General features: G+C 35.1%; 1 protein-coding gene across 5 annotated transcripts in view; it reads right to left on the reverse strand.

Moving 5' to 3' along the window:
• Positions 1-15,397, reverse strand: part of VPS13C (vacuolar protein sorting 13 homolog C) — a 198,977-nt gene that overhangs the window by 136,989 nt on the left and 46,591 nt on the right. For all 5 annotated transcript variants that reach the window (XM_017506167.2, XM_017506165.2, XM_017506169.2 and 2 more), the window contains 8 exons: positions 13,864-14,035; positions 12,557-12,619; positions 11,159-11,288; positions 10,554-10,648; positions 4,095-4,237; positions 3,065-3,257; positions 1,737-1,851; positions 984-1,120 (listed from right to left, as the gene is read on the reverse strand). In XM_017506167.2, the coding sequence (XP_017361656.1) occupies positions 984-1,120; positions 1,737-1,851; positions 3,065-3,257; positions 4,095-4,237; positions 10,554-10,648; positions 11,159-11,288; positions 12,557-12,619; positions 13,864-14,035 (1,048 nt within the window). The remainder of the gene's footprint in view (positions 1-983; positions 1,121-1,736; positions 1,852-3,064; positions 3,258-4,094; positions 4,238-10,553; positions 10,649-11,158; positions 11,289-12,556; positions 12,620-13,863; positions 14,036-15,397) is intronic.

A 15,397-nucleotide genomic window follows, 5' to 3' on the forward strand; every position in this document is an offset into this window, starting at 1 on the left:
GGCAAAGGATATGAACAGATACTTTACAAAAGAAGACATATATGAGGCCAACAAACATATGAAAAAATGCTCATCATCACTGGTCATTACAGAAATGCAAGCAAATCAAAACTACATTGAGATACCATCTCACACCAGTTAGAATGGTGATCATTAAAAAAATCTGGAGACAACAGGTGCTGGAGAGGATGTGGAGAAATAGGAACACTTTTACAATGTTGGTGGGAGTGTAAATTAGTTCAACCATTGTTGAAGACAGTGTGGTGATTCCTCAAGGACCCAGAAATAGAAATTCCATTTGACCCAGCAATCCCATTACTGGGCATATATCCAAAGGATTATAAATCATTCTACTATAAGGACACGTGCACACAAATGTTCACTGCTGCATAGTTTACAATAGCAAAGACCTGGAACTAATCCAAATGCCCATCAATGATAGACCGGACAGGGAAGATGTGGCACATATACACCATGGAATATTACGCAGTCATCAAAAACGATGAGTTCATGTCCTTTGTAGGGACATGGATGAACCTGGAAGCCATCATTCTCAGCAAACTGACAAAGGAGCAGAAAATCAAACACCATGTGTTCTTACTCATAGGCGAGTGTTGAACAATGAGAACACATGGACACAGGGAGGGGAGCACTACACACTGGGGTATGTTGGAGGGAAACAGGGGAGGGACAGAAGCGGGTGGGGAGTTGGGGGGATGGCATGGGGAGAAATGCCAGATATAGGTGATGGGGAGGAAGGCAGCAAATCACACTGCCACGTGTATACCTATGCAACAATCTTTCATGTTCTTCACACGTACCCCAAAACCTAAAATGCAATTAAAAAAAAAGAAAAACAGGCTAAAAACAATAAGTCTACATTTTGTTTAGTGAACTCTGAAGAAAAAACAGCAAACTATTGGAGAGTGGGCTAGCAAGCCAGTCAAAAATGGGCAGACAAAAAAAAATGCATATATACCTACCTGAAATGTACCAAAATCTAAAATCAGAAGATTTGACTTTTCATGGTGGAAACCTGTCTGTGGAACTATTAGATAAGAAGGCTTCAAATTTATCCTTAAATCAAGGACTTTTCGTGTTTCAATAATATGTGTAAGTCCTAAAAAAGGTAAGAAATAATCACAGATTAGATGGTCAAGTTGAAATACGTAATCATATTATTAACAACTAGAATAAGAATTTTACATGAAAAGAATTACAAAGGAGTATTAGTTTTTGTCAAAAATTAGATTCTCAATTCAGCATGTAAGGTGAAAATGGCTTACAATCAATGGGAAACAATCTTATTATAGCACAGTATAGTAAACCTAACACAGCTAGTATTTTAAGGAACGGGATAAAGTAGTTCGCTTGAGTTTAGAGGCCATGTTATACAAAAGAAAGTATCTTTCAAACTATATTCACACAGAGTGTGATGAAGAGTTTCTTGAGGACTGAGATGGAGGATTGTTTTTCCTCTCAAGCTCATTCTGAAGCATGAGTTCTTGACTGCAATGGAAGGCAGAATCATCTGTGCCTCATATTATGTTCTTTCTCACCCACTCTAGCAGGTATATTTGTCTTTGAGTAAGCCATGTCCACTCTATACTGTAATACAGTCTGAGTTTAAAATAAAGAAGAAAAGCAAAGTAATATTTTGAATACAATGTTTACAGTAGAGTAGACAAAATTTTTAAAGCTTAGCTGATGCTAATGTAGACACTCAAATTCTTTACCTGTAGCTGTTCTCTCCTTAATTTCTTCCAGCTTCATCAATGTTGCTGATGTTATTTGCTCAAGATCCAACCCCTTATTTGACTGAAAGAATTCAACCACTGCATTGACAGTTTTCTGTAAGAAAATTTTTTTAATGTAACCAAGTTACACAGAGTTCCTTCCATATTATAAACTTTAAAGCTTCACCTCAATTCTAAACAGCTGTGGCTTTGAACTGTGGAACTTCAAAGATACTCTGCTCTACTACATCTCCCTTTGGAGTGAAAGAGAATCTGGAGAAAGGAAAGGGCCTAAGCAAGCTTATAAATGTGCACTTATCATTAAGGTGTCAAGTATGTTCTACAGTGTCATATGGATGCTGCAGCAGATATTACCTCTAATTTTAGCCTCCAATTAATCAGAAGGTGAAATGCCACTTCTCTACACTGTAATTAGATCCCCTTGCGCTTTGAAGTTTAGAAAATTACGAGGAAGGAAGCCATTCAGCTCTTACCTACATGTCAAACTTAAACTTTAAAAAAGTCAGAGATTTTCCAGGATGAAAACAATTCTGGAGACTGGTTGTTCAACAATGTGAATGTACTTAACACTGCTGAACTGTAAACTTAAAAATGGTTAAGATATTATATTGAGTTATATAAATTATACCACAATTAAAATTTTTAATTATAAAATATAATGAGTTCTGCAGTCTTTATATATTGCCCCTCCCACACACACACTGAATCTAGCTTTCAGTTGTAAAGTAAAATTAAGTAAGGGATCTCAACAAGCTGGGGCAAACCTGCAAGTGATGCAATGAATAGTGAACCATATCCATATTGCTGACTAACTTGAGATGGTGGATAAGACAGCCTGAACAATACAGAACCTGAGCCAGCATTTCCAATAGCATCTAAATGCCAATGCTTTTTCCCCACGTTAACAATATTTAAAATTCTTTTAATCACTCCTAAAGCTCTATGAATGTCTTCTAAACAATGAAAGAAAAGAGAAACTACACAAAAAAGAACTGGAGTAAGAAGTCAACGTACAACAATTTGGGAGTAGTTGGCAAATAAACAAGAATTTTTTCAACTATATTAGATTTTTAAAAATTTAACGTGAGCATAGACAAATAAACCTTAGAGTAGGAAAAAATGTATAGCATATGAAAACAATCAAAATTAGCTGCTGAACATGTACTGCTTTTTAAACAAGAAAAACCTATTAGGAAACTTATCTACTAAGTAAATAAATGTTAAATATGAAACAGGAGAAACTAAAAAGCCATTTGTCAGAAGTGTAAGATGGTTTAAATAAAGAGTTACTTTTTCCTTGCACTTACAGCATCATAGATGACCTCCACCGGCTGAGACTGAACAATCAGACTCTGGTCAGCAGCACTATCCTCCGGATTGGTTTCAAACTCAATTTTAAGCAAGGATGATGTAGTATCACCAATGGAAGCCACAAGTGATGGTACAATATCCTGCTGTTTCAAACCTGTTATATACCAGTGTTCTAATTTTGCTTCTACCCTATAAACCAATGAAGAAAAAGGAAATAATACAGATAAGGTCTTTTGTAATCTAATGGGCCAAAATACAAATTTCCCTTTAAAAACTTCTTTGAGAACCAGGACCACCCATGCACATTATCCAGAGCTGAAGCTCAACCTCCTTAGCCAGGTATTCAATTGCCCCCAAACGATGTTTTGCTGCTCTTGTTGTTTTAATTAATTCCTTTTCATCCACATGAAAAACTCACTTTAGCCAACTTCAGAATACTGTAAAAGTTGTGATCACTGTTGTGTGAATAAAAGATTACACGACATGGATGAACTCCTCACCCTATTTCTACACCACCCTTAACACTCTCTTACTCCATCCTAGCTTCTTCTAGTCATGTCCTTCAGGAGCCAAGGCCTTCTCCTAGCTCAGTTATTCTCTTCCACAACTAAGCTTGTGTAGCGTTAACTATGAGGCATTTAATCTTACAATACCTTCTCACCTTAGAGCTGTCTACTGTTATATAGTTCTTGAATTATTAATTTTTTTATATCTTATCTACTTACATTTCTTGAAAACAAAAACTTGTACTTCTCCACAGCTTTCACAGTAGTGGGCCTATAAATTAAATACTATCCAATAAATATTCACAAACGTAAGGAGGGAAGGCAGAACAAATGATGAAGTACCCACACAGCTCCATAACAGAACAAAAACAAATATAAAAAGACTCTCTTGACATATACAAGCAAAAGAAATTAAAGAAGAGCTAGCACTAATCATTTTTTAATACCGAAAAACACACCACATTTTTCGCCTAAAACTGTAGCTAGAAATAAAAATTGAAATAAGTTCTTAAAAACTTACTTAAGTGCTTGTGCTCCTGGACGCTGAGATACTTGAGTGCCCAGGCCAATTATCTGAATTTTTAGTATTTCTGGGATATTCTTGTTTTCTCTGATAGTAACAGAGGTGCTTACTAACTTCAGGGTCATTATATGGGCAACATACTATAGAGAAAGAATAAAATTAAAATTGTTAAAGTTTAAATAATTATTACTTTCTTTAATACTTTCTTCTTATTTAAATTTGCTGAATTATAAAGCAACCTAACAAATAGAGCACAGTAGGTTCTGGCATCCATATGCTCACCATAAAGGAAATATTCTTCATTTATAAATTTATTCACTATAAATTAGAAAATTCAATATAAAATTGTCCACTTAAATAGGATACTTACAAAACACCTAGAAATTCATTTCTCTTAGCTTGTTTGTTTTGTGTTTTGTTTTGTTTTGTTTTGTTTTTTAGAGACGCCGTCTTGCTCTGTTGCCCAGGCAGGAGTACAGTGGTGCAATCTTGGCTAACTGCACCCTCTGCCTCCCAGGTTCAAGCAATCTCCTGCCTCAGCCTCCTGAGTAGCTGGGATGTGACCTGCCACCACATTTAGCTAATTTTGTGTTTTTAGTAGAAACAAGGTTTCACCATGTTGGCCAGGCTGGTCTCAAACTCCTGACCTCAGGTGATCCGCCTGCCTTGGCCTCCCAGAGTACTGGCATTACAGGCATGAGCCACTGTGCACACGCACACACAGGCTCACCCTCTCTTACTTTTAAAGGTTATAACAATGAAACAATTACAAAACGTTCTGTGACATAAAGATTCAATTCAGCAGCTTTTTCTGAAACAAACTATTTCAGAATAATCCTGTGGCTGAAGGAAAGAAAACTATATAGTGCATCTGCTTGATTGCTGTGCAGAATCAGTAAGATACTGAGAAAATAAATCCTGACCCCAAAATTACTGAGTCAAGACTGAAGGTAAAACAGAGAACCAAGGAGATGATCCTGGAATCTGGGGACGTTTTTCTCCTAGAGGTATTTGGAAATTTCAGAGGGGACAGTCTAGAGGCTATGAAGCTAGGCTGGCAGGGTCAAAATTGGAAACCAGGTCCCACAAAAAGTAAAAGCACTGATAAAACACTCTCTCCTTTGACTGGGACCCTAGAGGGCTATATCATAGGAGTAAAGGTGAACTGGAAGTAGGCAGACTCCCATGATCTGCAGCACAGCATCAAATCATCTCAATACCTACAGTAACACTGACTGTGTGCATGGACACACACAGACACACACACACACACACATACACACTCTCTCTCTCTCTCTCTCACGTATACACCCAAACACACACATGCGCACATACACAGGCTCACCAGATTCAAGATAAATTCGAAAAAATAAAAGCAGAAACAATAGTAAATAGATTCACAGGAGCTCTAGACATCAAGTGTGTCTAAATTTAGACTTAATCAGACTACTAGATTTATTATGGCCAAAGACATAAAAGATAAAACAGAGTATGCTAGCAAATAATTCGGGAGCTATAAAAAGAAGAACCAAATAGAAATTCAAGAACTGAACCATACAAAAACCAATTAAGAATTCAATGAATGAGTTTAACAGTAATATACAAAGAGCTGAAGACAGAAGTAGAGGAAACTAGCCAAAGAATAAACAGATAAAGAACTTGGAAATACCTCAGAGAAAATAAGACACACATGAGATATTATGAAAAGATTCCACCATGTACGCTAGAAGTCCCAAAGGATGAAGGATAAAAGAATGATGGGACAGAAACAAAACTGGAGGTAATGATTTTTCCCAAATTGATGAAACCTCAAGATGTCCAAACAGTAATACGTCCAAAAAGTATAAACAAAAATGAATACATATCTGAGCACATGATAGCAAAATTACTGAAAATCTAAGGTAAAGAGATTTTCTTAAAAATAGACAAAACAGAGAGGTGGGTGGAAATTACCTTCAAAGTGATACAGTAAGACTAACAGCTGAATACACCAAAGAAAATGCAGGCCAAACAACAATGAAATTGTATCTTCAAAACTCAGAAAATCATTAACAACCTAGAATTTTATACACAAAAAGAAGTATCCAGCTGGGCGCAGTGGCTCATGCCTGTAATCCCAGCACTTTGGGAGGCCCGGGGGCGGGATCACAAGGTCAAGAGATTGAGACTATCCTGGCCAACATGGTGAAACCCCGTCTCTACTAAAAAGTACAAAAAATTAGCCAGGCATGGTGGTGCGTGCCAGTAGTCCCAGCTACTCAGGAGGCTCCGAGGCAGGAGAATTGCTTGAAATCAGAAAACAGAAGTTGCAGGGAGCCGGGATCGCACCACTGCACTCCGACCTGGCAATAGAGTGAGACAGTCTCAAAAATAAATAAATAAATAAATAAGTATCCTTCAAGAAATAAAGAAAAATAAAAATCTTTTCAGAAAAAAAAATTTTTTAACTTGTCACCAGCAGAACTGCATTAAATAAGATAATATGATGGGCAATGGTCAGGTAGAAGGAAAATGACTGACAGATGGTTAGAGATACAGAAAGAAATTACATGACTGGAATATTAAATATTTATACACTTATAATTCTCCCCATAATAATTTACAGATTCAATGTAATCTCTAACAAAAGCACCATATACTTTTGAAAAACACTGATGATTCTAAAAGGTATATATAAGTGGAAAAGGCCTAAGATAACCAAAACACTCTTTAAAAAAAAAGGTCAGAGGTCTTAGTTCAAGACTTACAAAGCTGTAATAATCAAGAGTATTACTCTGTTCTCATGCTGCTAATAAAGACATACCTGAGACTGGGTAATTTATAAAGGAAAGAGGTTTAATTGACTATCTTTCAGCATGGCTGGGGAAGTCTCAGGAAACTTATAATCATGGAAGAAGGTGATGGGGAAGCAAGGCACCTTCTGTACAAGCTGGCAGGAAGGAGAAGTGCTGAGTGAAGGGGGCAGAGCCTTCATAAAATCATGAGATCTCATGAGAACTAACTCACTATCACTACAACAGTAGAGGGGAAGCTACCCCCATGATTCAATTACTACTACCTGGTCTCTCCCTCCATGATGGCAAGGTACAGATTATGGGGATTACAATTAGGATGAGATCTGGAGAGGGACACAAAAGCCTAACCATGTCAACATAATTAGTCATTAGGAAAATACAAATTAAAACCATAGTTGAGGAACATATCATACCCACTAAAATGGCTAAAATTAAAAAGCCTCACAATATCAAATGTGGCAAGAATATCTAACAACTGGAACTAGTGGTAGGAATATAAAATATTACAACTTTTGGAGAAGTGTTTGACAGTTTTTAGAAAAGTTATATATATTTACCCTATGACCCAGCGACTCTACTCCCAGGTATTTAACTCAAGAGAAATAAAAAAATATGTCCACCAAAGACTTGTACATTCATAGCAGCATTATCTGTAATAGCCAAAACCAGAAACAACAAAAATATTTATCAATAGGAAATAGATAAGAAAGTATGGCATATTCATACAATTAAATACTATTCAGCAATGAAAAGGAACCATCTATAAATACATACACAATATGATTTAATATCAAAAACATTATTTTAAGCAAAAGAAGATAGAAACAAAAAACACTCCATGAACAGGAAAAAGTAATCTATGGTGATGTGATGTAAGTTATAAAGTGTTTGCTTTTGAAAGGCAAAAGAAGAAAAATGACTGGATGGGTTACAAGGGAACTTTTTTGGAGAGATGGAAATGTTCTCCATCTTGTAATTCTGCCCTAACCAAATTTTAAAGACACCACTTATACCAATCCAACAAAAGATGTTCAACTTCTACGGATAAAAGTATAAAACATGATTAAAGGAATGAAAAAAGGGTAAATAAATGGAGCCATGTGCTGTATTTATAGATTAAAAGGCTCAATACTATAAAGATATAAATTCTCCCCAAATTAATTTATAGAGTCAATAAAATCCCAATAAAAATCTCAAGTTTTTATATAGAAACTGACCAGCTGATTCTAAAATTTATATGGAAATTTTAAGGACCAAGAATAGATAAGGCAATAAGAACACCAGAGTTTAAGGATTTTTACAACAAGGTCAAAGGAATGATTACAAAGTTGAAATAACTAAGACACAATAATACAAAGACAGACAAATGGCCAACGGAATAAAGCAGGAATTCCACAAGTATAGACACTTAACTGATGATAAAGGGGTAAATGGAGAGCAGTGGGAAAGGCAACCAGTGTTGTGTCAAGGAGACAGCTGTATGGACAAAAACTGAATCTTAACCCCAACTTCACACCATATACAAAACCAATTTTAGACAGACCATTAATTAAATAAAGACAATATAAAACTTCTGAAAGAATAGTTTCATGACCTTGCAGTAAGGAAAGACTTCTAAACAGGACACACAAAAGCACTAGCCATAAATGAAAAAATTAGTAAATATTAAAAATAAGAAGTCTAGCCATCAAAAGGTACCATTAATGAATGAAAATGGAGATGGCAGTGGTGGCTCACACCTGTAATCTCAGCACTTTGGAAGGCCGAGGTGAGCGGGTTGCTTGAGCTCAGGAGTTTGAGACCAGCCTGGGCAACATGGCAAAATCCACACACATACACACACACACACACACACACACACACACACACACACACACAAAATTAGCTGGGCGTGGCGGTACATGCCTGTAATCCCAGCTACTCAGGTGGCTGAGGCAGGAGACTCACTTGAACCTGGGAGACAGAGGTTATAGTGAGCCAAAATTGTGCCACTGCACTCTGGAAGAACAAGACCCTGTCTTGAAAACAAAAACAAAAACAAAAAAAAAACAGAGAATAAAAATATACTTTACATTATGAGGGAAGAGACTTGCAACACAACTAAAAATGAAAAGCCAAGCCACATTGTGAGGGCAGATATTAACATCCAACCAGCAAAGGCCTCATATCCAGAATATATAAAGAATTCCTACAAACAAGTAAGAAAAAAAGACAACCTAATAATGAAGGGACTCAAAACCCACCTTCACAAGAAAAGCCTATGTAAAGACCAATAAATACATTAAAAAGTGCAAAACCTCTTTAGTCACCCAGGAAATGCTAATTAAAACAGTAACGTTACAACTACTTTTGCATCAGCCTAACACTACTACTATTCATCCCCATTTAGAACGGCTAAAATTTAAAAGACTGATAATGCCAAGTGCTGGTGAAGACATGATGCAATAATTATCCTCACATACTGCTAGCGGAAGTGTTTTCCACATTGGAAAACTATTTGGTACAATATAATATCAAATATGCTCATATTCTATGACGCAGCAATTCTACTCAGTAAACATTATCTTACACATCCACACTAAAAGACACAAGTTTAGAGCAGCATTATTCATAATAAATAAGAAACAACCCAAATGTTTATCAACAAATGTACAAATAAATAAGATGTGGTATTTTCAAATAACTGAATCCTACACAGCAAAGAAAATCAGTAAAATACATCTACTGCAACAACAGGGATGGATCTCACAAGAACAAAACTAGAAACAAAATATATATATATATATATATGTATATATATATAAAATGAGGCCATTTATAGAAAGATTAAAAATATGCAAAACAAAATCACAATGTCAGTAGTAAAAATCAAAAAGAAATCAAAGATGATTACCATAAAAATCAGGATAATGGCTACCTTCAGAGAAGCAAGATGGGGGACGCAGGGGCTTCTAAAGGGGCAGCAATATTTAAATCTTAATCTTAATAATAATTACATAGCTGTTCCCTTTTTAGTCAATCAAATAGGCAGTACATTTTGGTTTTGCTTACTCTTTTATATATGTTATGCTTCACAATTTGAAACAAATTTTTTAAGATAAAATTCTTTAAAGCTTTAATTTAGCACTATAATAAGTACTTTTATCAGGTTATTCTTATATTCACTAAAACAACTTTAAGTTGGAGGATGGGCACGGTGGCTCAAGGCTGTAATCACAGCATTTTGGGAGGCTGAGGCAGGCAGATCACCTGAAATCAGCAGTTCCAGACCAGCCTGACCAACATGGCAAAACCCCGTCTCTATTAAAAATACAAAAATTAGCCAGGGGTTGTGGTGGATGCCTGAAACCCCAGCTACTCGGGAGGCAGAGGCAGGAGAACTGCTTGAACCTGGGAGGCGGAGGGTGCAATGAGCCAAGATTGCGCCACTGCACTCCAGGCTTGGTGACAGAGTGAGACTCCATCTCAAAAAAAAAAAAGTAAAAGTTGGAGAGAAAATTTTAATTGGTAAAACCTGACTGACAGCATTCAACTAATAAGTAGCAGAGTGAAACTAGCAACATTTTTACTACTTAACAGTAACTCTAACTCAATTCAATCTAATACAGTACAATGAGACAAAAATACCTCTTAATACCTCTTAAACCACTTAAATAAGTACCTGCTTAGGTAAAGTTAGGTTGTGGGTACTCTCACTATAACCAATGGCAGTGAAGAGTTTATCTTTTTCCTCTGGAGTCATAAGGTCATCAATAGCTATGAAGAAAAAACATTTTTAAAAAATTGTCAATTCATTTGACAGATATAACTAAAAAGACTAACCAAACTAAGAAGTATCCTAAAATCAACAGACATAACTGCTAAAGCAAAATTAGCCAGGTAATTTCCTCTAATATGCTACAACTTTGACTAGTTAAACATATTCTATTTGCTTGCTAAGGTCAAGAAAAGGAAGAGAGACCTATGTAAAAGGTAACAAAAAATGCTAAATGTTGAGACCTCTAAACTTAAACATTTTAAATTTAACGTAAATATTTCACAAACAAAAAAAAAAATCAAAGTTTTATTTTAGTCTAAGTTTTATTTTAGATAGACATGGAAACATTCCAGCCTAATGTATTTGCTCATATATTTACCATACTGAACTAATTTATTTCAAATGTATTTCAAAATAAAATTCAACTAACAGGGAATACATAATTTACACAGTTTTTTTTTTTTTTTTGGTTACTTAACACTGTACAATAAATTTGACTTGGAACTTACTTTCAGGGATCAATGACTCTTCGTCCTTTTTCTTAGACTCTTTCTTACCCCAAAACCCACTAAACCAGCCTCCACGTTTCTCGCCTGTGTCAGCAGACTTTTTCCTTAATTTTTGCCCAGACCGAATCACCTAAAAAAAAAAAAAATTAAAAAATTTACTTGAAGAATGTTGCCCTCTTCATTTTCAGGTGTAGCCTGGAAAAAACAATGGTTCACTTTTTTTTTTTTTTTTTTTAAACACTACATAAGACTGAACCAGTCAAGAAAGCCAGTATTGGCTTAAATTATGCTCACAACATAATTTGGTTAAATGTACTTCCCCTATCAGTTTATTAATACTTCTCACACAAACTGACAGCATTTTGATGAGGCTGCATTTTATGAGCAATATAATTAACGTTCCAAGTAGAATGTTTCTAAGCAATGTGACTTCCAAATTTTCAAGTTAAGGAGACACTAGACAGCCATGTTTATAAAACGAAAAGTTCCTTGAAAGGGACACACCCAAAGAAGTATTAATTTAAAACAATTATATTTCAGAATTCATATACATCGCTGGCTTGCTAACTAGGCAGAAAGAGGGATATAAATTAAAATAGTCCTTGAATCTCATTTCACCCTCTTTTCACAACAAATCTATCAGAAAGAAAGAAAAAAAAGAAGAAAGTGAAGAAAGAAAAAAAAGGAAGGAAGGAAAGGAGAAAAGAAGAGAGGGAGAGAAGGAACAAGGAAAGGAAGGAAGAAGAAACAAAGGAAAGAAAAAGTAAAAGAAATAGGAGATAAAAACCATAAGTAAGCAGGTATATAAGCATGGGAGAAAAACTGGGTAGCCAAAATGATAGCAGTAGTATTCTAAGTTGTTAGGAGTATAGATGTCTTTTAATTTCTTCCTGGAGTTTTTCAGTTTTCATCATAAAATTTTTTAAGTGGCCAGGCACAGTGGCTGACACCTGTAATCCCAGCACTATGGGAGGCCAAGGCAGGTGGATCACCTGAGGTCAGGAGTTCAAGACCAGCCTCGCCAACATGGCGAAAACCCGTCTCTACTAAAAATACAAAAAAAATTACCGGGCGTCTATGATCCCAACCGCTCAGGAGGCTGAGATAGGAGAATCGCTTGAACCCAGGAGATGGAGGCTGCAGTAAGCTGAGATCGTGCCACTGCACCCCAGCCTGAGAGGCAGAGTGCAGTGGCACGATCCATCTCAAAAAAATGGTAACAAAATAAAGTTTTCTTTTCCCTTTATGTTAGTTTTTTCAGTACTCCAGTTTCTTTTCTCCTGAGAGTAAATTAAGCAATAAAAAACTCACCTCATGAAACTTCAGTATCTTGATCCTAGGTTTAAAGGAAGGTATTAACATGTTTAAAACTTAAAATGAGCTAATAAAAATGATTACCTCAACTTGTGCTTGTTGCCTTGCTAAAATTATGTTAAAAACATCTAGAGTTTTCTCCAAGTCCTGTAAAAAACAGAGACACTTGTAAACAGGAAACATAATCACTAGATAAAAGAAATTTTTCTTTTATGATTTCCAGGCATATCTAGTCCATTATCAGTACTTGTGATCTAAAGAAAGTATTAGCATAAATCTGAATGTATTCTAGACTTTCAATTTTTTAAATTTTGTACAGTAAGTTTTCCAAGAAAATAAATCCTCATTAAATACAGTACAAAAATAATTTTTCTGTGAGACCATTATAATTGATAGATAGTCATAAATGCACATGAAAACAAGAATATTTAGAAAGGGGATTTATTTTACATATTATCCTTAAGGCTCTTACCTCTTACTCTCCCCTATTCTTTTTATTATACTAAGAGTACCATTACAAAACACTTAATATTTAAGAAGGTAAAATTCTGCAAATCAACAAGCAGGCTAAAGCAGAATCTGATTGAAGGCATTTATATAAAAATAGGTAGAAGAATCTAACATTAACCAGGTGACCTGTGTTACAGATGCTTTATGTGTTGTCTCATGCAATTCTCCCAACTCTGTAAGACAGATACTGTTTCGAGACCTGAGAGTTTGTGAAACTTGTGTCCATAATCAGAAGGACACTCAGTAAATATCAAAGTCAGTATTTGAACCCAAATCCATCTGATTCTAATATCTATACTTTTTCTAACATTTCAAACTGGGGATTGTAATATATTTCAGAAAAATAGGAATTCAACTCATTTTTCACCTTATCAATCACTGGTACAAACAGTTCTATAACTGAAATCAGATGACATTAAGGAAATTATATATCCAGTGTGTTTCTACCTTTTAAAAGGGCTAGATAAGACATCCTCTCTCCCAAGAAGTAAAAGCTGTTTTATATAAATAATATTTTGAAGTATTTTAAAAAGCCACTACCATTTAAATACAGGATTTTTACTAAGAAAACAAGATATAGCTATCTAATAAATGCATATTTAAACAGCTATGATACTGACTCTCTAAACATTATTATGAAAACCAGACACCTTTCCCAAGTCGCTTACAGTAACCTTCTTTTATCTGATATTAGCATGGGGAAAAAGTTTTTTTAAAGAAGAAAAACTGGAAAAAAATATTCTACATTTTCCCATATGATTCTCTCTCAAAAAGAGGTGAATAATTTTCCTCCTAAAATTATTTTTTGATTCAAATTACATAGAGAAGATTAAAGGATGATTACACAAATAACAGCTCTCACTAGTACATGCAAGATATACCTGAATTTCTTTTTGTATTTCTTCTGAGACTTTCGACTGTATTAACTTGTTTTTGTAGGCAATTTTATAACTCTTGAGTAACTGCCTGTGCTTTTTTATGTTACTCCATGACCACATCTGTGTATACCTTCTTATATGAACTTCAAGAACAGAATTAATTGCATATTTCCACCTGAAAATCAAATTTTTTAATGTAAATTTGAGTACAAAGATTTCAGAGAAAGCAGGAAAAGAGTCTTGACGTTTTAGATATTAAATTATAAAATTTTTTGTTCTTCTTAACTGTCTTCCTATAAGAGCTCAGCAATTCCCAGTTCAACTGTCTGACTTAAACAGATTTAGATATAAGAAAACTCGTAAGGAAGAGGTTTTGCCAAAGCAAAATCCCAAAGGCACAAAATTACATGTGGAAAATAGTATTCCGGTAAGGTTATAACATTGAGTTCACATGGGTGACTGATAAGCAATAAAACTTTTATTAAAATGTTGAATTTCTTGAACGTTAAGAATTTGGGAACCAGCTGGGCATGGTGGCTCACACCTGTAATCCCAACACTTTGGGAGGCCAAGACAGGCAGATCACAAGTTCAAGAGATCAAGACCATCCCAGCAAACATGGTGAAACCCCGTCTCTACTAAAAATACAAAAATTAGCTGGGTGTGGTGGCACACGCCTATAGTCCCAGTAACTCAGGAGGCTGAGGCAGGAGAATCACTTGAATCCAGGAGGTGGAGNATAAAGAAAACAGATGAAAAAATTAATAAATAAGAAGGAAGCTCTGTTAGAAATCTAATTATAAAATAAAGGTGAGGCTGCCCAGAAACAGAAAATCTCACAAAAAAAAAAAAAAAAAACTCTCTGGAGTGGCTGGTTTATGTTAACACTGCAATAGTAACATGGTAAGCGTGACCTGAATACCAGGATCTCAGAGATAAAGTTATTTTTTTGAAAAAAGAAGGAAAACCTAAATCCTAAAACAAAGAATACAATAGCAAGCTAAGAAGAATACATGGAATTCAAAGAAGGTTGGCTGTAAGGAACGAACTACAGCCACACTGCCCTTCTCTCTCTTACTCTCCAGTGGTGTGTGTGTTATCTATTTCTAAATAGTTATAACACAAATATGCTGTATCATAATACTAAGGTATAAAATTAATAAACTTTATTTGACAAAGTAACTTTACCACAAAGGTATGTTAAAATAATGTATTTAATTCTATGTTTCTTCCTATAACGTGAAATAAACTTTTACTATTACTTACTGTATTGATAATTTGGAGGTATATTTCCACTTGTAAGAATTTCATTTTTCAGCTGATCCTAAACAAAAAATATGAATGAGAATAAAAAAGAAAATGCACACATATTCAGCCACACACACACACACACACACACACACACACACACACACACAAAACTTGGTTCTTACATTGGTATTTTTGTTTCTCTATTTGTTACTGGCGGTAAAAAAAAAAAAAAAAAAAAAAAAAAAAGAAAAAGAAAAGGAAAAAAAAGAATTTCAGAACCTAGGAG

This window comes from Cebus imitator, unplaced genomic scaffold (genome assembly GCF_001604975.1).
Source record: "Cebus imitator isolate Cc_AM_T3 unplaced genomic scaffold, Cebus_imitator-1.0 Scaffold350, whole genome shotgun sequence".
In the NCBI taxonomy this organism is placed as follows: Eukaryota; Metazoa; Chordata; class Mammalia; order Primates; family Cebidae; genus Cebus; species Cebus imitator.